A 24,008-nucleotide genomic window follows, 5' to 3' on the forward strand; every position below is an offset into this window, starting at 1 on the left:
CCCAATAAAATTGATCAGGAACCAAGTTAAGGGATTAGTCACGAGAAATAACAAAAGTAAAGTTGCCAAACATATGAAGTTTCGTGACACCTCACTTCCGAACGATGACGAAATGTAGAAGAGCATGTCATAAACGAGGAGGAAATGTGGAATTTTTGGTGGCTTAGGAGTCTGTCACTGATCGCCTCGTTATCAATGTGACTATACTGAAATGCACTCCTCAGAGCCAGATATTGAAGGAGTTAAGAGATTATCAGATAACTGATTGTAATACCTTTGGTGGCTTCAACATTTAATTACATAGTGAAATCCCAGCAGTGCGCTTTTACGCCACATATAGCTCAAGCAGAAAAACTACCCTTGTTAATATCAGGAATTTTCATCTCTCTTGTTTTTAATTACAGTTCTATGTTAGCTAAGATTGAGAGCACGTTATGCTTTCAGGCTGCTCACCGAAGAAGGGTATTGCCTGAATTTTACCATGTATTATTTCCTTCTGTTTAAAAATGAAATGACATGCAGAGCTATATTGTTCTGTGGTGGTCTTTATTTAGGCCTTTACTGCAACTGTGCACGTCACTGCAGGTTAGTTGGAACACTTCCCTGGCCAGGTCTGTCAAAGTTAAATACACTGGTAAAGCTGTTGCCCCATATTATCACTGAGTCGATGCAAGCATAACGCACAGCATAAAATGTATACTCAATAACTGTACTCCAGACAGCTTGGCTTCTGCTCCACGTGAAATGAAATCCAATGCGGTTACAGCATACATGGTTGAATACATAGTGTAATGTTTACAATAGTTATATTCTTATATGAACAGGGTATGGCTGTCAGGTCGTTTCTACTTCCATGTAAAACGTCTCATTCGTCATTAAACAATCCTCTGTGGATCTGAATGAAATGTTGCTGATTCGAGTGCTGTAACTACACTCCTGGAAATGGAAAAAAGAACACATTGACACCGGTGTGTCAGACCCACCATACTTGCTCCGGACACTGCGAGAGGGCTGTACAAGCAATGATCACACGCATGGCACAGCCGACACACCAGGAACCGCGGTGTTGGCCGTCGAATGGCGCTAGCTGCGCAGCATTTGTGCACCGCCGCCGTCAGTGTCAGCCAGTTTGCCATGGCATACGGAGCTCCATCGCAGTCTTTAACACTGGTAGCATGCCGCGACAGCGTGGACGTGAACCGTATGTGCAGTTGACGGACTTTGAGCGAGGGCGTATAGTGGGCATGCGGGAGGCCGGGTGGACGTACCGCCGAATTGCTCAACACGTGGGGTGTGAGGTCTCCACAGTACATCGATGTTGTCGCCAGTGGTCGGCGGAAGGTGCACGTGCCCGTCGACCTGGGACCGGACCGCAGCGACGCACGGATGCACGCCAAGACCGTAGGATCCTACGCAGTGCCGTAGGGGACCGCACCGCCACTTCCCAGCAAATTAGGGACACTGTTGCTCCTGAGGTATCGGCGAGGACCATTCGCAACCGTCTCCATGAAGCTGGGCTACGGTCCCGCACACCGTTAGGCCGTCTTCCGCTCACGCCCCAACATCGTGCAGCTCGCCTCCAGTGGTGTCGCGACAGGCGTGAATGGAGGGACGAATGGAGACGTGTCGTCTTCAGCGATGAGAGTCGCTTCTGCCTTGGTGCCAATGATGGTCGTATGCGTGTTTGGCGCCGTGCAGGTGAGCGCCACAATCAGGACTGCATACGACCGAGGTACACAGGGCCAACACCCAGCATCATGGTGTGGGGAGCGATCTCCTACACTGGCCGTACACCACTGGTGATCGTCGAGGGGACACTGAATAGTGCACGGTACATCCAAACCGTCATCGAATTCATCGTTCTACCATTCCTAGACCGGCAAGGGAACTTGCTGTTCCAACAGGACAATGCACGTCCGCATGTATTCCGTGCCACCCAACGTGCTCTAGAAGGTGTAAGTCAACTACCCTGGCCAGCTAGATCTCCGGATCTGTCCCCCATTGAGCATGTTTGGGACTGGATGAAGCGTCGTCTCACGCGGTCTGCACGTCCAGCACGAACGCTGGTCCAACTGAGGCGCCAGGTGGAAATGGCATGGCAAGCCGTTCCACAGGACTACATCCAGCATCTCTACGATCGTCTCCATGGGAGAATAGCAGCCTGCATTGCTGCGAAAGGTGGATAAGTTTCCCCTTCCTGGGACAATGAATTCACGGTGTTCTTATATCAATTTCCAGGAGTGTATATAATTAAGGGGCACATTTAAACTAAATACATACTTCACAGATGCAAAACTGCTTCATCATCAGCTCCTTACTGCCCACATAATGGCAAAAAAAGAGCAAACCTACTTACTGCCCAGTAAATTATTATGTGTAACGCAGCAGGTAATTTTATTTGTACATCCTAATAATATTATACATGTGAAATTTTGTTTATTTGTTATACTTCAAGCAAAAACTACTGGCTGGATTTGGGTGAAATTTTGCACACAGATAGAGTTCGACCAAGTTTGGACATAGAATACTTTTACATAGATAAAAGTATCCCATAGGGATAATCTTCATTGTTGGTCTATACTAGGCGAACAAAGTTGCGGGCAGAAGTTAGTAAATAATACACAGTGAAGAAGTATTACCACAGTCTAACATAACGGTCGTGACACTCACTGCTGTAAAAGTCATTACCTTTGGACAGTTGGAGCGACAGTAGCGCTCAAAGTGGCGAGAAAGGAGAACTTCAGATGTGTCGTAAGCATGGCGTTTGTTTTGTATCCCTTTCTTACATGATTTAAGAAATATTTGAATGATTTTTTTGCCTCCAAGAGTTTGTGTAATATCAGAAGATATTATAACACTTGTGATATACAACAGAAGTTACACACTTGTGGCGTTGGATTGAACTGCAGCTTACCACGTTGATATCAACGGAATGTAAACACGTTGATTCACACTTAAGAAACATAGACATGTACCTCTACATGCAAAAGGGATCGACACCCCATTGGTCGTTCCATAGGCCTACCATGTTTTAGTCATTGTCACCTGTTGCCACAAGTACGACCTTAACTTTATATTATTCTAAGTGGGACAAGAAACTGCAAAACACTGCAAGAAGTATACTGAGAGTGTAAACCCCAAGTATTCAAAGACAATAACACTGTCAGAAGTGCTGTCATATGTTACATTCGCCATTAGAGACTTTTCGTATGCTACATCTTCTGCTTTAAAAGGTGGAACATGTTTTCACTTATCTTGCATTTTATTTGTACGTCTTCCACATACTTCTGTGACATGCACACTGATGGAAACATAAAACATTCTGACAAAACCTCTATGGTTGAGTGATGTAATAAAAAAATTTAGAGTAAACAGTTCAACAAGTCAAGGGCATTTTTTTAAATATTGGGATCCTATAGTCTTCAAAATTTGTTTTTCCTTCTTTACTTGATCCTTCTGATACATTTCTGTTGGTGTCTATACTTAAAATGAATTCATAAAGGAATACCAACTCGAAATCTTGCATATTTGTTTTAATACTGGATGCTTTGCTATGCATATCTTTACTGGAACTTTAGTACTATTTCTGATAATGCCTTGATTACATAAAAGAAACAAAGTTTTCTAGCAGACATTAACTCTACTAGACCATTTAGTTGGATTTAATTTTTTTAGAGTACCGTAATTTCTGATTCACCAGTGACTTTCGACAGCAGATACAAAAGCTTAATGCTATTCCCAAAAAAATATATATAAGTCTTGCATCGTTACTAAATAAGTCTGTATGTCCAAACAGCATAATTTATTAGCAAATTCCAGTTACGACTGGTGCAATGTACATACTTCACATTTGGCTGAATATTCTTAATCTGCTTTTTGTACACCATTATAAACACCACTCATCATACCCTTGACCTACACACTTCTTTTAAATCAGTATGCTTGTCAATAAAAATAATTTGGTCATCTGCTTGATTAAATATGCCGCACTATGCTTGATGACTGCATAAAAGCCTAGAAATAATTCTTTTACTTCTACGTCAACTGACTGTCTATTTTCCAGTCTGGCTATTACTGTATATCTCAGAACAATACTTAGCTGATCTGCCTCCGATATAGCCTGAGTAGAGTCCATTATCATGGAGAAAAATGGTGATGCTCTAACTCGTTCTAGCAGCTTATTTTAATATTTGTTCCCAAAGAATTTATTTTGAATTGATGGACTCAGATACCTTGTTATTGTTGTTGTGGTCTTCAGTCCTGAGAATGCTTTGATGCAGCTCTCCATGCTACTCTATCCTGTGCAAGCTTCTTCATCTCCCAGCACCTACTGCAGCCTACATCCTTCTGAATCTGCTTAGTGTATTCATTTCTTGGTCTCCCTCTATGATTTTTACCCTCCACACTGCCCTCCAATACTAAATTGGTGATCCCTTGATGCCTCAGAACATGTCCTACCAACCGATCCCTTTTTCTAGTCAAGTTGTGCCACAAACTCCTCTTCTCTCCAATTCTATTCAATACCTCCTCACTAGTTATGTGATCTACCCATCTAATCTTCAGCATTCTGCTGTAGCACCACATTTCGAAAGCTTCTATTCTCTTCTTGTCCAAACTATTTATCGTCCATGTTTCGCTTCCATACATTGCTACACTCCATATAAATAGTTTCAGAAACGACTTTCTGACATTTACATGCATACTCGATGTTGACAAATTTTTCTTCTTCACAAACGCTTTCCTTGCCATTGCCAGTCTACATTTTATATCCTCTCTACTTCAACCATCATCAGTTATTTTGCACCCAAATAGCAAAACTCCTTTATTACTTTAAGTGTCTCATTTCCTAATCTAATTCCCTCAGCATTACCCGATTTAATTCGACTACATTCCATTATCCTCGTTTTGCTTTTGTTGATGTTCATCTTATACCCTCCTTTCAAGACACTGTCCATTCCGTTCAACTGCTCTTCCAAGTCCTTTGCTGCCTCTGACAGAATTACAATTTCATCGGCGAACCTCAAAGTTTTTATTTCTTCTCCATGGATTTTAATACCTATTCCGAACTTTTCCTTTGTTTACTTTAATGCTTGCTCAATATACAGATTGAATAACATCAGAGAGAAGCTACAACCCTGTCTCACTCCCTTCCCAACCACTGCTTCCCTTTCATGACCCTCGACTCTTATAACTGCCATCTGGTTTCTGTACAAATTTAAAAAGCCTTTCGCTCCCTGCATTTTACCCCTGCCACCGTTTGAATTTGAAAGAGAGTATTCCAGTCAACATTGTCAAAAGCTTTCTCTAATGCTAGAAACGTAGGTTTGCCTTTCCTTAATCTTTCTTCTAAGATGAGTCGTAGGGTCAGTATTGCCTCACGTGTTCCAACATTTCCACAGAATGCAAACTGATCTTCCCTGAGGTCGGCTTCTACCAGTTTTTCCATTCATCTGTAAAGAATTCGCGCTAGTATTTTGCAGCTGTGACTTATTAAACTGATAGTTCGCTAATTTTCACATCTGTCAACACCTCCTTTCTTTGGGATTGAAATTATTATATTATTCTTGAAGTCTGAGGGAAATTCGCCTGTCTCATACATCTTGCTCACCAGATGGTAGAGTTTTGTCAGGACTGGCTCTCCCAAGGCTGTCAGTAGTTCTAATCGAATGTCGTCTACTGCTGGGGCCTTGTTTCGACTCAGGTCTTTTAGTGCCCTGTCAAACTCTTCACGTAGTATCATATTTCCCATTTCATCTTCATCTACATCCTCTTCCATTTCCATAATATTCTCCTCACGTACATCGCCCTTGTATAAACCCTCTATATACTCCTTCCACCTTTCTGCTTTCCCTTCTTTGCTTAGAACTGGGTTTCCATCTGAGCTCTTGATATTCATTCAAGTGGATCTCTTTTCTCCAAAGGTCCCTTTAATTTTCCTGTAGGCAGTATCTATCTTACCCCTAGTGAGATAAGCCTCTACATCCTTACATTTGTCCTCTAGCCATCCCTGCTTAGCCATTTTGCACTTCCTGTCGATCTCATTTTTGAGACATTTGTATTCCTTTTTGCCTACTTCATTTACTGCATTTTTGTATTTTCTCCTTTCATCAATTAAATTTATTATCTCTTTTGTTACCCAAGGATTTCTACTAGCCCTCGTTTTTTTACCTACTTGATCCTCTGCTGCCTTCACTATTTCATCCCTCAAAGCTACCCATTCTTCTTCTACTGTATTTCTTTCCCCCCATTGCTGTCAATTGTTCCCTTATGCCCTCCATGAAACTCTGTACAACCTCTGGTATAGTCAGTTTATCGAGGTCCCATCTCCTTAAATTCCCACCTTTTTGGAGTTTCTTCACTTTAAATCTGCAGTTCATAGCTAACAGATTGTAGTCAGAGTCCATATCTGCCACTGGAAATGTCTTACAATTTAAAACCTTGTTCCTAAATCTCTGTCTTACCATTATATAATCTATATGATACCTTCTAGTATCTCTAGGGTTCTTCCATGGATACAACCTTTTTTCATGATTCTTGAACCAAGTGTTAGCTATGATTAAGTTATGTTCTGTGCAAAATTCTACCAGGCAGCTGGTGAGTATCTTCAGGAAAGGATCCTGTCCCATACCAATATTTTGAACATAGCTTGCCTACGGTAAGAGTTAAAGAACAGCAGGTGTATTAGACAACCAACCAGTTGCAATAAATGCTGGTTTTCAAGTAACCTTTGCCATGGTTTTGACAGATTTAAACCTGTTTCCTCAACAAGACAAACCTGTTTTCACTATTTGAAAACTACCATTTATTGCAACTGGTTAGCTGTCTATTACACATGCTGTTCTGTAACCATTGCTGTAGTGCAGTCATGTTCAACATATTTAAATTCCTAGTTGCCAAGGTATCTAAGGCTGTTTCCAGATTTATGGATATCATATTGAAAATAGTAAATACTTGCTTGTTCTTCTGAGTAAGACCGGTTTAAATCCATCAAAACCATGCTAAAGGTTATTTGAAAATTACCATTTATTTCAAATGGTTGGCTGTCTATTACAACTGTTACCCCATATCAAGAATTAAATGTGTTTCATTATCACTCAAAGTCTTGATTGCAAAGTTTCCCAAGTCATAGGAAGTTCTATTTACTTTTTAGAAGAGTGTATAGGTCGACAGTTTTTTCCCTGTCTCGTATGCCATGTAGATGCCGTCAACATGATCACTGGTGTCGTTGTGGCTGGCAGTGTTTTTAATTGCAATTATTGATCGATCGTCTTTAATAGGCTTCTCAACAAATACCACATTATCTGAGTCACATCAGCACAAATGTTTTGGCTGGAAGTACTTGTAAAAGGCTGAATAAAAAATTTGTCATTTTTGGTCACTTTCTGTTTACTCTTTTCTTTTTCTTGACCCTGTTTCCGCTTATATGCACCACTGAGTTTCTTTTTTTTAATCCACGATTTTAGATTACTTCAACAACAATTTTGCGTACAAAACAGACAGTCCTAATGCTTCGTTACCCATATGTGCTCGAGGCGATTACTCATTGCACTGCACTGGCTTTATACGTTATTAAGAATAAACATGATGGAAACATTGCACTATGCATACTTCCGCATTTGCTCTTACCTCACTGGCCTATTGTTTGTGTGGAGCATAAAGCACGTCCTCTCCAGTATGTTCAAGTAAGATGATAATTAGACAAGTTGTGCTGTAATGTCACTGATAAGACCGAAAAATCTTACAACCACACAAATATTACCAGCAAATATGCGCTGACTGGTCAGCCATGTCAGGTGCCTGAGAGTTATGTGAACACCTGTAGATAATTTGTAGAAACCATGACCAACAGAGAAACAACAAAACAGCAAATGCTAATTGATTTTTAGGCAATGAATTAAAATACGGCAAAACTTCGAATATAGGCACGTTGACATCCAGATGGAGAGCATATGTCAGTTCAGAAAAAGAGCAGGTAAAGAAAGTGCAGTCATTGAAAGCTGTACTGACCGTCATTAATTCATCCCGTAATCTTTTGATTCGTTCGATATCTGAATCCGATGATTACAGCCATACAGGTCACTACTGGAGCTGTGGGTCTAGTGTAGCAGGGGATACAACCCGTCGGCTTTGAACAATGACGTCACAAGTCGCCAGAGAGCATGTATTACAAAGATGAAAGAGCTGAGGAGAATGTTGAGAAACAAAGGAATGCAAGAGAGATAAACTTTATTTCACATATGTAAGGGCCAGTAGTATTTTCACGTTAACGATATCGCGTGTTTGCATCTTATATTTCTCCGCAAAATGCCATGGAAAGAAATGAATGAAATTACTAGCAAAGAATACATCACGTTACATGTATGTCAGTTGTATCTCGAAAGTCTTTCGAACTGTATTGCTTAATGGCAGTACGGGATACAAGTTCAGCGTAGTCGATTCCTTAGTTTCAACTAGCATTGCTGTCCTGTTGTTCACTTGAACTATGTATCCCCTGCTTCACTAAACCGCAAATGAAACCCGATACAAATTAAAAGCTCATTCGAAGTGTGTTGCTTAAGTACAGTCCGGAATACGAGTTTGTCGTAAGGCGATTTCTTCGTTTTTACTAGCATAACTGTCCTGGTCTTCACCTGAACGATGTATCCTCCGCTTCAGTAAACCCTAAGTGGAACACGGGATACAAATTGTAGATGTGCTATTTATTTCGTCTCCGCTATTACTAACATAAAGTAGTACCAGTTTATTCTATCTCGTGAGATTTTTTTTTTTTAAAGCCAAAAAACACGTATCAGCTACTGAAGCATCTGTATCTTAGGATCAGTTTATTCTATCTCGTGAGATTTTTTTTTAAAAAAAGCCAAAAAACACTTATCAGCTACTGAAGCATCTGTATCTTCTAATGGGTGCAGGAGTTCCGACTCCAGGGGAGGTGGGTGGGTGTGAGTCGGAACTCCTGGGGAGGTGGGTGGGTGTGAGTCGGAACTCCCACACCCATTAGAAGATACAGATGCTTCAGTAGCTGATAAGTGTTTTTTGGCTTAAAAAAAAATCTCACGAGATAGAATAAACTGATCCTACTTACGAATAGGTGGAAATACACGTACATTACGTTTGCAACCTGTTTCATTTTATATGTTTTGATTGGTTATTTAACCTTTGTGTTTCATTTGTCTTTTGCTGTTATGTTTTAGTTTAGTTTTTTTATTGATTGCTTAATAAAGTAGGATCAGTTTATTCTATCTCGTGAGATTTTTTTTTTTTAAAAGCCAAAAAACACGTATCAGCTACTGAAGCATCTGTATCTTAGGATCAGTTTATTCTATCTCGTGAGATTTTTTTAAAAAAAAGCCAAAAATCACTTATCAGCTACTGAAGCATCTGCATCTAATATCAAGCGATCGCTTTTAGATTCATATTCAATTATTTTAATGATAGCGCTTATTAGAACACAGAACTGCTTTATTATCTATGCCTCGAAGTGAAGACATTACTATCTATGACTAAGGAATGACGTCATTGTTCAAAGCCGACGGGTTGTATCCCCTGCTACACTAGACCCGGTGCTGTTATTTGCTACACTGATGACAAGCCGATCCCTAATACAATCCACAAAACTATCCAAGGCCAAGATCTACAATTTATCATCTTCTTTTATGAAACTCAGAGTGCAGTTGGTTACAACACTTCATTGGGATCTATGATAAAGGATCATTCGCTTAGGGGAATTCTCTACACAAATATTGGAGTTACCAAGCTTCATTATTGCCTGTCCGCTACGACATGGCACCTCGCTGCAGCGGAGAGTTCTGGGGCCATGGGCCCGCAGTTCCACTCGCAATACCTATCTATCGTTTTCAAGTTTAGAAATGCCGTGTGGCAGCAGCAGTGGTCGGTAATAATACATTGTAAAGACTTTTTATGTGGTCACAAACTGCTAGTAGTTCGCTGCCAGTCACTGTTGGTTCGGAATGATCAGCACCATAGCAACTCCAATTTCAGCTGACAACACCGAATGGCGGCAGGGTTCACGTCTCAGCGAACAAACAACACTACCGATTTAAGTTAATGTTCTGGAGGCGGGAGAAACTTTTTTGATTTCGATTCGTGCCATTCAAGGTTTGTCGGTCAGGGTGCAAAAAGTTAAAAGTAGAAAATTCTTGATTCAACTAAGATGTTATGTAACTTTTTCGTACTCGTTCATGGAGGCCAGGTATCATTGAGCTTGGAGGCCCCCGGGTACTGCCATGCTTAGCCGTATGATAGTTACACCAATGACTGATTCTGACGTGAAGAGTCTTTCGCTGTACAGGCGGCTAATAGTAAGGACGCAATAATGTGTTCAGTCGGCCACAGCCAAGAGACCTCTCATAACCTTTTTTTTGCTAGGCATACTCTCTGCTGCACTTTGAGTACTCAAACTACTTAGTTTTGTCATGGTGGGAGGTGTAAGTTATGTTAGAGCATCATTTCGAATGCGACTTTAGATTAGATTAGATTTAGTTTCATTCACTATAGACAAAATACTGTAATATAAAGTGTGTCAAACGAGTCCCATAACCGTGAGGTGCTTACTTCATAACATTTGGGCTACCAACGGCCTCATTCGGAGACAAGTAGCAGTTTTCGTATTGTTCCTAAGGTTGTTACCACAGACCATTTGACTAGTAGATTCGGCGATGGGAACGTGCATGTGCAAGTTTTCATTGTGTGTGGAAGCGTGGCTTTCGCTGCCTGTGGAAACTCATCTTGAATGTTGTCGTCGAAATGACAAGTAGTGGAGATCTTTGGAAATGTGATTAGCCAAGCAAATAGCATTGTTTACAAATGAGCAATTACATATTTGTGTAATATTTGTATGTTCTGTCAGGAACTATTGCACGCTATGATAGCTCTTTGTTCGGATAGTAACTGTATACGGACTTACTGGACGTGTTCACTAATACTATGGTTTTAGAATATATTGTCCAGTATTTTGTGATAAGAAAATAAATAGGTCAAGTTACATAATGTGTATGTAGATTAGTGTGTTGCATGTTATGCAACACCCCATGGTGTGTGTGTAAATTTTAGCTGTTTGGATGACACTGTTGTTTGGTGCGAAAAATGGATGCTACACAAGTGACGGGAACGAATTTTGGATACTTGTGGGCCATTTCAAGTGGTATTTTATTCACTGTGATCAATTCTTGGGTACTTAACTCTTTGATTCCTAAAAGCGCGTCACACACTGCTCCTCAAAAGTGGAAATGGAAGAACACGGCCAATTCTCTATTGCATTCTGTTATAAGCGGTGCGTGGTCATGCATGTGGTAAGTTTGATGTTATGTTTATTTTAATGTTACAGTCAGTTATCTCTAACAGGAAATTTTGTTCAGTGTATTGATTGCAATTATTGATAAAAAAAGGTTTGCAGAATACTTTGAAAGTGTGGGTATGGATACTGTTGCCGATAAATACTGAGTGTGTGCATCATACCAGCAAAATTCTAGGTATTCGTCACCATCAATCTGTTGCACAGATATTCTAGTCGTCCTTTTGCAGTCTTATGTTTTCATTTAGCATTTTCAGTTAGTAGTTACATTAAATGCTCTATCCAGAATGAACATTTTTAATTTTGGTGCAACTATTTTAATATTATACACGACCTTGGCATAATCGCTTTAAGTTGCATGATAAAGCTGGAACTCGCCAAGAGAAATTTTCTCCCCCGGGTAGGGTGCCTGTTTGAAGTGCTTATTCTTTTACCTATCAATTAGTAGTCTTGTAGGAGGAGAATTTTAGATACATCAGCGTGTTACATTTTAGTGTGTGCCTATTTCATGGCAATATTATTATTCACTGGTATTAAACGTATTTACACATAAAAGTTGGTGGTATACCGAAAGCCCAACTACCGTATATAGATTTTTTGATAATGTGCAATAGGTTCAAATTACAAAAATTGTTCCTCTTGAAGTGGTAGTCGTGTTACTAATATTATCACTATTATTATTATTGTTATAGCTAACGCAAGATTACCTCAAGATAATTATTTATGTCTCTTTTCCTCCATTTTCCTCTAAAACCGAAGTGTGAAATGTGTTTTACCCTTTATCTCATGACACACACAATTTCAGAACATATGTATGATGTACAAGATACATGCCAAGGTTACAATTCGTTTATTTGAAATTTTGTCACACTTAAAACATTACCTGGGCTATTCCATGTAAAGTAGGACACACTTATTATTTGGTACATATCATATATTGTTTAAAAAGGCTGGACTTTTATTGTATGGCAACAATGATGTATTGCCCATTATTGCTTTCTCTCCATAATTTGTAGTCATTTTTGTAAGGGCAAATGTTTTTGATGTGATGTGATGAGTGTGTGAATTATTAGAGATTTTGGATCGTCATTCCAACTAACTGACAGGTAATAATTAGTATATCATTATTTATATTACAGTTACATACCCTGATGTATTGCCTAAACAGTATAAAATTGAAGTATGTAAATATACATATATTTTTAAGTATTGGTGTACACTTTATAAATGCTCCTTTTCAGAGCATCTCTTTTTCGCTCAAATAATTTTATCTGCTCACTTCTTCTCAGATCGATAGATTTTCCAGTTACTACTTGATTTCCTGCTATACCAGTTGTTCCAAGCTTTCTTTTTCTCTCTAAGTTTTTCCTCAAATTTATTACTCCTGTACCTGTGACCTTTCTGTGTTTGTTCTCTGGAGCTATTTCAGATGCAATATATTTTTGTCTCTGTAAAGTTGTTGACATCATATCCATTTCACTCAGCATCTTCTGAAAATCACATTACTTTTCCTTCTAAGTTTCATTATGAATTCTCTTACTTGTACTGTTTTGTTTCTTGATTAGATGTTTGGGAATAAATCTCATGTGTCTCTCAGTTGGATAGTGATCTGAATCAACTTTTATTTCACTCGTGATTCCAAATTTCTTGGTTTCTGGAAAGTAATATGTGCAGATGGTGATTTGATCAATTTGGAATTCTCAGAAGTTGACATTTGGTGATACACGTGTTTTTTTACTATCTAGGTAGTTTTTTGAAGTGTGTTTTCATGATTTTAAGATGGAATGAAGTGTATACGTCTGTAAATCTTGAGCAATTTGTGTTAGTTCTATTATGAGGTGGATGGTTTCCAATAACTTTTTGGAATGATTTCTTCTGACCCAGTTGGGCACTGAAGTGCCCAAGTATGATTTATTATGTTGTTCTTGTGAACTTTTGACATCCTGTTTTCCAGATCTTCCCAGAAGTGTTCTGCTTTGTCTTAGTTTTTCTTGTCATCTTCATTTGTTGGTGCATGGCAACTGAATATTGAATAATATTTATTCTTGCATTTAATTATTAAGCCAGAGAGTCTTTCACAGAAGGATTCAAAATCAACATCATTTCAGGTTATATTTTTGTGCATTGCAGAGGCTGCTCATAAAATTCTGAGATATATGTTGGAAATTTAAAAATTCGACAGTGTATACTATCCATTTTTAGGTCATCACAGTGTTTCTTGGATGGCTGCTAGCAGAATATTGTTGCCATTCAAAAAGTTGATTATTTGCTTGAATTTCCCAACTTTACTGAGGGAGTTAATATTTATGGCTACAAATTTGTGTTCCCTTTTAAATTTCAATTTCAGATTACAGAGGATTTCAAGATCCCCCAAGTGTTCCTTGCATGACGGTGCAGACACCCCAGAATCCAAATGTCTGCTTTCACTCTTTTTCAGGAATGGTGGATCAGCCACCTGGAGTAATATTGTTTTTTCCATCACACATCATAATTACCCTATATTTACAATCTGTGTAGATGTGTAGATGTTCATCTACTGGAGTTAAAACTAAGATTGTTAGTCTTAGTGTGTTCTTTTCCAGCTGACCCTAACATGGGCTACAGGTGCTGACCAAACATCACCCGATCTGGGAAGAGACATGTTCAGTTTTTAATTTCAAGCTTCTATTTTACTCCAAGTGCAGGGCCGTCTCTTCTACCAGTTATACTGTACTGATGATCCTCATCTCCGCCTTTGCTGCTGTTGAACATTTCACTATGACTCTGGCAAGGGATCCTTACATGGTACTGTCACCAGGGCCAGCTGACGCATGGTTTTTTTATGTGGTTGTTAATCTCCCCATCCTCTTTCCCTAGACTTGAGATCAGCATTGGTGGAGTTATTATTAGCCAATTATTATTATTATTACTACTACTACTACTACTACTACTACTACTATTATTATTTACTCTGCAGTAAATTCTTAATCCTGTGAGAGGGTACAATTTCCTATAACTTACCACTCATAAGAATGTTTACAGGAAAATTAATCTGTAGAATATACTTGACATCTTCTGCAGATCTAGCCCAAGGGCCCATGTACCTTCATTTTTAGTGTTGGTTGTGTTATACTTGAAATTAGTAAATGTTTACTTACATTCCTGGCTCTACATGGACATTTGTAAATGTCACATTCTGAATTCAGCAGTGTGTGTTAAGTCTAATATGAATGTAAAGGCAAATGTGAGTAAATTTCTCATCATTATTGATTAGAGTTGTTGTTTATGGACATATTGATGAAAGAAATACTGTATATCCATCCTCTCAAAGTCTACCTCATATGGTTAATTAGTACATTCATACTGACAACCACTTTGTTTGCACTTGAAAATAGAATGGAAAGGCCATTGATATCTCTGGGTGCTCCCGTATGAGTGACTACATCTAACTTTTTTACAGAAAACTTAGATGAGCTGAAATTAAATTCAGCTGTTCTTATACAAGTGGCTTTTATTGGTATTGAAGATACTTTCAATTTTGCTTCTTGAGATGGATATTCTGTGGAACATGGATGATGTATGGTGTCCCTTTTAAGATTAGAAGGACTGGTAAGTTACCTTTCGTGCTGACTGAATTAAAGCCAGATAGTTGGCTTGGTTATTTCATGCATAAAAATACCCAAGTAGACATAGAGGTTAAAGAGTGTAGTTTTGAACACACTACCCAAAAAAGTAACCACACAATTATATGTAGAACCAGTGTTATTGTACATCATTGTCATCTAAGCTGAATCACAGTCAGTCCAATATGAATTTAAGATTGAAATGTTGAAACAGTGTGTGCTAATTAAATTGGCAGCAGACGTGCAGCATGCATTCACCTTAGGTGAGCCAAGTTTTTGCTCACCGGAGACGAATGCTTTCTCTGCATGCCAAAAGACAATGTTCTGACAGTTGTCATGTCTATTTGTGCCTGTAACACTGCATCATTGGTGCAAGTTTTGAGACAAGTCCAGTTGGATATTCAGTGCTTCTGCTGTCACATAGGACCATTCCACATTTTATGCTCTGTAGTAGTGCTTTTGGATGTGATATGTTTGCCGTGAGATTTCTTGGGTTTACTGTTTTCTAATGTAGGCTTATGGCATGCAGCACTGCACCATCAGCTCCATTTTGATGCACTTGCAAACTTGCAACAAAGATTGGTGCATGACAGCCAATTATGTCGTTTCTACCTGTTCTCAATTATCCTGCCCATCCTCAGTAGCTGTTCACTACTGAACTAGCTATAGGCTAATTAGTTTCTTATAGTTACAGTGAATTATTAGGTAGGTTGGTAGGTCTTTTCCAAAACATTCCTCAGTTTCTGGCATCTTCAGTTGATGAACCAAACACTCCCATTATGGTTGCAAAAATTCATTTTTGTCCCACTGTTATTATGCTGCACATGATGAACATTTGCTTGTGACAGTTCATTTACATGATAACACAACTTCAAAGCAGCATGTAGAATTCTCTTACTAAGAATTTTTATTTTATTGTCCTGCAAGCATATTTTTTTAGCTTAAGTCTTAAGGCTTACATGTTTAGTTCAGTCAGACATGAGGAGATCTGTGTTATGATCTTTATCTGTGAGAGATTTCAGCCTTTTGTTTCCTGTCACCCTTTTTGCCATATTATTTAATGTAGCAAAACCAGAATTATTGTACATTTTTCAAATTATTGTGATCGAGCAGATGAAAATCCTACTCTTAATGGGGGAGGTAAAATCTTATTAACCAGTGAGCTTCAGGAGAGAACATTTGTAAAGCTTAAGTAAATATGCAGACTTTTGAAGCCAGTGGTTTCTTCTTCTGGCAGAAGGGCTGAAGGGGAAGGAAGGGGGATTAAGAAAAGCACTGATGAGGTCTAGGAAATGGGCAGAGTTTGGAAAAGATGCCCAGAATCCCAGATCAGGGAAGACTTACTGGACAGGATGAGAAGCAAAGACTGATAGTTGGGGCCTGCATCGGATGGGATTTGAAAATCTGAGAGCTTAAAGGTGGAAGATAGAGCAATAAGCAAGACAGAGATTACTTGACGACACATTGTGCAAATGGTAATAAGAATGGAAAATTAAGTGCATTGTGTGTACTAGAGGTAGAAGGCATGGAAAAATAGACAGGTCATAAATTGAAAGGTATAGAAAACTAAAAGAAAGTTGTGAAAGAAATAGTTACTAAGAATAAATGCTAAGACTGAAGAAATTAACCTAAAGATGAGTGTCGAGAACCAAGGACATGTAACACCAGTTCCCAGCTGCGGAGTTCTGCGAAACTGCTGTCTGTGGGAAGATTCCAGATGGCGTGTGTGGTGAAGCAAGTTCTGAGGTCATGGCCGTTATTTTGTGGAGGAGTAGGATATTATGTGTTGCCAGTACACACTGTCTGTCCGTGTCCATTCATTCTAACTAATAACTTGGTGGTAGTAATACCAATGCAAAATGCCAAACAGTGTTCACACAACAGCTGGTACACAACATGTGCTGTTTCCCAAGTGGCTCCACCTTTGATAGTATATTGCTGCCAGTTAAGGACTAGTGCAGGTGGTGGTAGGAGGGTGCAAGCAGGAGCAGTCTCAGGGGTGGGAGCCATATGGTAGGGAAATGGGTGCAGAAGGAGCATAGGATCAGACCAGGATATTGTGGAGGCTTGAGGGGAATCGAAAAGCTGTTCTAGGTGTGGTGAGTAAAATGTCGGACAGAATGGACCTCACTTCAGGGCATGTTTTTAGGAAGTCATAGAAGTAGCTGATCATGAGTTTGAATCAGATACTTCAACAAGGCTGTGACTTCCTAAAATCATGGCGTGAAATTAGGTCCATTCTGTCCAACATGTTGGCCATCACACCTAGAATAACATTTGGCAACCCCCCTCCTGTCTTTTTCACTCCCTTTTAGTTTTCTCTATTTTTTACTTTCTGACTTGCCTATTTTTCCCTGCCCTACACCTTTAGCACATGCAACACACTTAGCCTTCTGCTCTTACTAGCACTTGCACAATGTTTTGTCAGTAATCTCTATCTTGTTTATTGCCACATCTTCCACATTTATGCTCTCAGGTTTTTTCTAACATCATCCAGTGCAGACCTCAACAATCAACTGTCTGATAAGTCTTCCCTGACATGGTGTTTTGGATGACTTTTCTGAACTCAGTCATTTTCTAAACCTCACCAGTCCTTTTCCCACACCCCTCTTCCTTCCCTTCAACCCTTCTGGCACAAGAAGGAGCCACTGGCTCCAAAATCGTGCACCTTTACTTAACCTTTATATATGTTTTCCCCTGCCACCACTTGGTGATTGTCTATCCATGCACATTACATTTTCAAAAATTGATTTTTTCATTGATATTTCAATTTATTGTTAGTAATTTACAAAAGCAGATATGGGAATTTGCTTATATCATTTTAAGACAGCTTGCTATTATTTATTGAATGTTGTTTGGGGAATGCAATCAAACTGAGTATGGTGCCATAAGATAAGATTTTTAACATCTGTAGAACTTGCACACTCCCTGCTACAATTCCCATTCATTGGAAGACAGATAATCTGCCTTCCATTGCCAGATCATGCAGTTGGTGCAGTCATTATCTCAGTCTTATTTTGAGTGATGTCTGAAGTCAGTTTTCATACAAAGAAGGCCTGTAAAGGAACTCTGCCCATCAGGTGTGTTCCTCTTGATGTAGTGTGTGGTGGTGTTTGTCAGAAATGAGTGTTCCTCTAATTGGTATTGCTAGAAGAGTGCTAATATTTTATAATGGTAAATGAGCTCAAAATATAGAACAGGCATAGTGTAAGGTAGCGTGCTGCTCCTCACAATACATAGGTTGGCAGCATGTCAGTTTCACATGATTTTTTGGCAAGATAGTTTGTAATCAGTGAAAAAGGTGCCAGGGCAAGGGGTAATGTATTTTGAGAAGCCGTTGGTATTCTTCACAGGTTGTTTGTAGCTACAGTGAATCAAGAAACATTACCTAAAAGTATGACCACGACAGCACCAAAAATTATTTAATTACATTTTTGAAGAGGAGGTTGCAATGACAAGACTACAGTTACCTGAAATGTAGCTTGGAAGTCATTGTTAGGTTGGAAAGTGGTATGTCAGTTGAGAATTGTTGAAACTAATGAATGTGATGTAACAACAAGAAGCTACTTTTAGGAATGATGTATTTGCAAACAGCCTGTACCAGTATCATATCTCGAGACCCGGGTTAGGTTGGAAAACGTTAGTTTGGTTATGTATTGATGAAAGCAGTATGAGATCACGAGAGGAAATTTAGCTACGGATAGTTAGTAATTCAGATAGTGGTTAAAGAGATAATCAGTGATCAGAGGTTACATGTATGTGACATTGTAATTTTGGCTATATAACACATACTGTATAATGTTTATTACTGTGACAGATATTTTATGAACTTGAAAGATTATTACTCCTATTGTTATAATAAAGTACAAATTGTCAGGTAATATTCACATTAGGATTTGACACAGTTGCTTCACCCTACCAGTTGAAATATATGCCTTTTGATGTCGCAGTTGGTACTTACAGTGAGCTAGTGACACATCCTCTTAAATTACTTTGAAATCTCACAGTATGTTTCCGACATTGCTCCACAAAACATATGAATAATGACACAATCCCACTTTTAGATTCTTACCAGTGAATTACATGAAAGTATTTGTGCCTTTGATCCATAAACAACACTTTATTAGCCAAGATAGTCTCTTCAGGCTAATCTCATGTTAGTGAAGAATTACCAGACTATCTAAAGTCAATAGTGAGGACCTCTTGATTGCTTCAGAATTTCAGAAGGTTTCTGGTGCTAAGGCTTTATTTTTGAATTGCTCTTGTAAACTAACCAGACTACTTGACACCCATAAGCTCAAATAATTCTTATGTGTACCTATACAGACACCTTTATCAAGCCATAATAGATGAGAGGGTGCTGAATCACCAAATTTTTAGGCATATTTTTCTTTAATCACTGTAAAAGGTATCTGCTCTACATGAAACAGTGAGCACATTTATACTATTCCATATTTTGTTGTTTGCAGTGTTGACATGGAAATACAGTAAAGCAAAAGAGCTGGGTTCTACATCAGTCATGAGCCATTTATCATTCTCCATTGTATAGCCTAAATAACTCCTCTAGATTTTTCAGTGACTTATAATCTAATATTACTGCCAAGCTGCCACACAAATGATAGGACTATGGTAGAGTACCCATATCTTCAGAAAAAAATTGGACATATTGCTTGATTACTATCATTAGTGTGGGCATGGAGGTTGTAAGATTTGTAACCTATTTTTTTTTAAAAAAGGAAATGACGTATTTTGCTTTAAACATTAAATTATTTGCATGGAAGGACTTAGCAGCACAGAATACAGTAAACACTCAGAAATATGTTACATCACCTGAAATTTTGCTGAGTGAATGGACTCTTGCCCCTAGACTTACATTCAGGAGACTAGTGAACAACTTGAGCCATTAGTATCTATTGAAGTGTGAGATCATCTGTTAGATAGACGACATTGCAAGTGTTTTTTTTTTTTGTTGTACGTTTCAGTTATAGATGTTGGTTAATATATAACTTCTCTTCCACCCTTGTCCAGTATAAGTTAATTCCCCCTCTCATATTACCTTGGTGTTAATTGCACATATCTGACTTACATTTCTTCATTTTACTGTCAAATATTTCACATTCAGAATACGGCTGAAGGGCAGCACAACTGGTCTTTGAAACACTATACGACAGTCTTCTGCATTGAGGGAGAGCAGCCGTGTCTACCAGAAGGACTGTGTATTCTGATTCAGCACCCCTCATATTGCCACAAACTACCTGCATAGAATAGTATCCCGTACAGTACTGTGATTTTCAGTAGAAATTTTCCCTCGTATACTAACATCGAAGTCTTATTGTGGTAGTACACTGAAATATGTACTGTATTTAGCATTTAACTTACTGGAAATGTTTTGCGGAATGCTTGTATTTTTATTGATCACGCTAATGATTCAACATAAATATTTGTCAGCTTCTAATATTAGTTATTTTGCCTGTTTTAATGATAAAGCATGCTGCCAGATACTTTAAATTGTAAGACAAATGCAGTTATAAGAAACTTGTCTTATTTGGTTTGTTTATGAGTATAAATGTGATTAATTCAACAGCAGTATTTGTTGAGCAGGTATGATTACGTTAGTGGCAGTTAAAGGCTAGTGCCAAAGCACTTTATTTATTGGAAAATTTGTAAATTTGTGGTAAATTCCTATGGGACCAAAAAGTTGAGGTCATTGGTCCCGTTTATTTAATCATAGCCTATCCACAAAGCAGTTTATTTATTCACTGATAGTCAATTGGAGCTTTAATAATGTAAGCGGTTTAGAGTAGCATAAACTCTTTATTTTTTATTTATTTATTTATTTATTTGTTAGTTGCTCATGATTTCTCATATTTCACTTGTTTGTCTTCTCTAATTTGTAGTTTGCATCATGAATCTTCCACTTAAGACAGAAAGTGATTGTCTGTCTTCATTGCTGTACTAGAAACAACATCCTGTGTCAAAAAAACAGTTAGCAGTTAACATTGTTAAGATGTGCCGCAGTGCTGCATTCATAACTTTATTTTAATTTGGCAGTAGTGATGTAAAGATCTGAAGAGAAAATGCCTCATGTAAGAAAATACGTTAGTCTCATGATCATAGAATACAAAAATATTTTCACTTCCTAATTTACATGAAATGAAGGGCTTACATGAAACAAAAAAGTAATTTTTTTCATATTCGCACATCAGAACTGCCACGGTTCATTTAATTTGAAACCAAGACTAGTATTATCACAAATGCTTACAAATTACATATGTGGTGCAGGAGTATGGACCCTCCAATTTATAAAATGTTGAACTGTTGTTGAATTGTTCCTTCTGAGAAAGACTGCAGTGAGAAATAATTTGTTGCTGTTTTTAGTATATGTTTCTATATCTTTAAACAGCTTAATATCTAAGCTAGAGTTCAGCAAGAAAATACATAAAATAGCATTTAGAGTACATGGTATCATAAAAATTATATGTGAAAACCTGACATCAATAGACCTAGATAATAAATTTACTTAATTTACGGGCAAGTGCTCTACCATCTGAGCTACCGAAGCACGACTCACGCCCGGTACTCACAGCTTTACTTCTGCCAATATCTCGTCTACTACCTTCCAAACTTAACAGAAGCTCTCCTGCGAACCTTGCTAGTTCTGCAAGGTTCGCAGGAGAGCTTATGTAAAGTTTGGAAAGTAGGAGACGAGATACTGGCAGAAGTAAAGCTGTGAGTACCGGGCGTGAGTCGTGCTTCGGTAGCTCAGATGGTAGAGCAATTGCCCGCGAAAGGCAAAGGTCCCTAGTTCGAGTCTCGGTCGGGTACACAGTTTTAATCTGCCAGGAAGTTTCATGTCAGCGCACACTCCGCTGCAGAGTGAAAATCTTATTCTGGTTACTTAATTTAGTTTAACCGACAACTACAGGCAATGTACTAACAACATTTGTGTCAAAGGACAATTCAACTGAGGTCCTAATAAATTTTGAGAGAAGGTTATTGGCCAGTACATACCTTCAGGATACATAAAAGGTGCATTACTGCCAAACAGCTCATATAACAGTAAAAGTGACTCAATATCTAGCTTTTGGAACTAATAGTTCCTTGTTCAGGGAGGAGAGAGGGATAGGTTGGGGAAGGTTAAAACGGAAAGACATAGACAGATACACACAGGCAGTCATAAGCAATGTGCCTTTTCAACAAACTGACAATATAACCCATCAAAAGCACAATGTGGCACTGCTCTGGAAACTTTTTCTGTGACTAAAAGACTATAGAATTCATCTGTTAATCTTGATCTGTGATTGTCATATCATCTTAATGGGAACAAGCTCATTTTCAAAATAAACTTATGAAATCAGTACATCATGGGGACATCAATTCTACTCAGACATTACGGTGAAGCCCCAGTATTTCGATATTCTGTGTAATTCAAGCTGGTTTTAAGAAAAATAAAATTTTACATAAATGTAAATTAAAAACCCATTTCAATGAGTTGTCCACAGGTACATTTTACAGACTTTCGAATGTGTTACATTTCGAACTTATTTTCGATTTTCAATGTGCAATACAGGTAAAACTGTACAAGTTAGAGTTTTTGTACATAATTCCCAGAAATAATCTTGGCCTCAGGCTGCTAATGCAATTCTATTACAGATGGACAGGTACTATCAGGTTTCGAGGAGTGTGCTTGCTGCTGCTGGGCTGCAGTATAAAGTTAGATCTGAAACATACCATCTAAATATCGAGAAACATTTTGTATCATGTGCCATAGAGCTAAAATCTGAGGAGAAGCGTAAAAATCTAATTGTCATATCAATATACAGGGCAGCACTAGGTGTCAAAAACATATTTTTTTAAAAGATTTGGAAGCAGTGCTAAACCTTTTTTTATAACAATGAAGTGAACTTATTAATATGTGAGGATTTTAATATCAACTTGTTAGTTGAAAATGAAGAAAAAAAGGCAGCTTTTGAGTATCCTAAACTGCTTTCACTTGAAACCACTCTTCACAGACCCCACTAGAATAACAGAGTCATCTTTGTCCCTACTAGATAATATCTTTACAAATATCGAAAATGATGTTACTGAGGCACAAAATGTAAACTTAGGTCTTTCAGACCACAACACGCTAGTAACATGCATAAATTCTTCTGTACCTGAGGTGATTAAATACAAGTGGGAATATAAAAGGCACTTCTACCCAGAAAAAGGTTAATATTTTTGTCCAATCATTAGCAAAAGAAACCTGGGAAGATGTGTATTCAAAATCATCAACTGATGAATCATTCAATGCATTTTATAATACTTTCATGTCCATATTTGAGATGTGTTTTCCAAAAAAACTGACAAGAATTAATGTCATACCAAGAAACAGCAGCTAGTGGATAACACCTGCTATCAGAGTATCCAGTCAAAAGCTAAAACTTCTCAATCAACTGAGAAAAGACAATCAAGTTGAACACTTTGCAGAATATTTTAAGACATATATGAAAATTTATAAGAAAATAAAACAGCCAAGACAATGCACAATAGCAAAGTAATCATAGGGACAGCTAACAAGTTGAAAGCAATAAGGAATATAGTCAAAAAGGAAACAAACGAATGTGTTGAAAAAGCAAGATGACATTGTATTAAAAGATGATCATGAAGTGTTTCACAGAAATGTCCGCCCCGGTAGCTGAGTGGTCAGCGTGACAGACTGTCAATCCTAAGGGCCCGGGTTCGATTCCCGGATGGGTCGGAGATTTTCTCCGCTCAGGGACTGGGTGTTGTGTTGTCCTAATCATCATCATTTCATCCCCATCGACGCGCAGGTCGCCGAAGTGGCGTCAAATCGAAAGACCTGCACCAGGTGAACGGTCTACCCGACGGGAGACCCTAGCCACACGACATTTCCATTTTTTCACAGAAATGGGACTCTAGCAAATTACATAAACACTCCACGCAATCTGAGTAAAAATTTTGCTAGTAACAGTAGTACCACAGTTCAAAGAGAGAGCAAAGTGGTAATTCAATATTGCTATGTTCCACAAATAAATTAAAAGTTGTTAATATAATAAAAACAATGAAGAATAAATTGTCCTCTGGAATTGAAG

General features: G+C 38.4%; 1 protein-coding gene across 2 annotated transcripts in view; it reads left to right on the plus strand.

Moving 5' to 3' along the window:
- Positions 1-10,768: 10,768 nt before the first annotated feature.
- Positions 10,769-24,008, plus strand: part of LOC124603829 (TLC domain-containing protein 2-like) — a 47,894-nt gene continuing 34,654 nt past the window's right edge. The window contains exons 1-2 of one of the 2 annotated variants that reach the window (XM_047136429.1): positions 11,201-11,309; positions 14,751-14,899. Coding sequence is in view for 1 of the 2 variants with exons in the window: in XM_047136428.1 (XP_046992384.1) it covers positions 11,104-11,309 (206 nt within the window). In the remaining variant the exon portion in view is untranslated. Of the gene's footprint in view, positions 11,310-14,750; positions 14,900-24,008 lie in introns of both variants that reach the window. The other variant, XM_047136428.1, reaches the window with a different exon arrangement.

The sequence above is a fragment of the Schistocerca americana genome, chromosome 1 (genome assembly GCF_021461395.2).
Source record: "Schistocerca americana isolate TAMUIC-IGC-003095 chromosome 1, iqSchAmer2.1, whole genome shotgun sequence".
Taxonomy (NCBI): domain Eukaryota; kingdom Metazoa; phylum Arthropoda; class Insecta; order Orthoptera; family Acrididae; genus Schistocerca; species Schistocerca americana.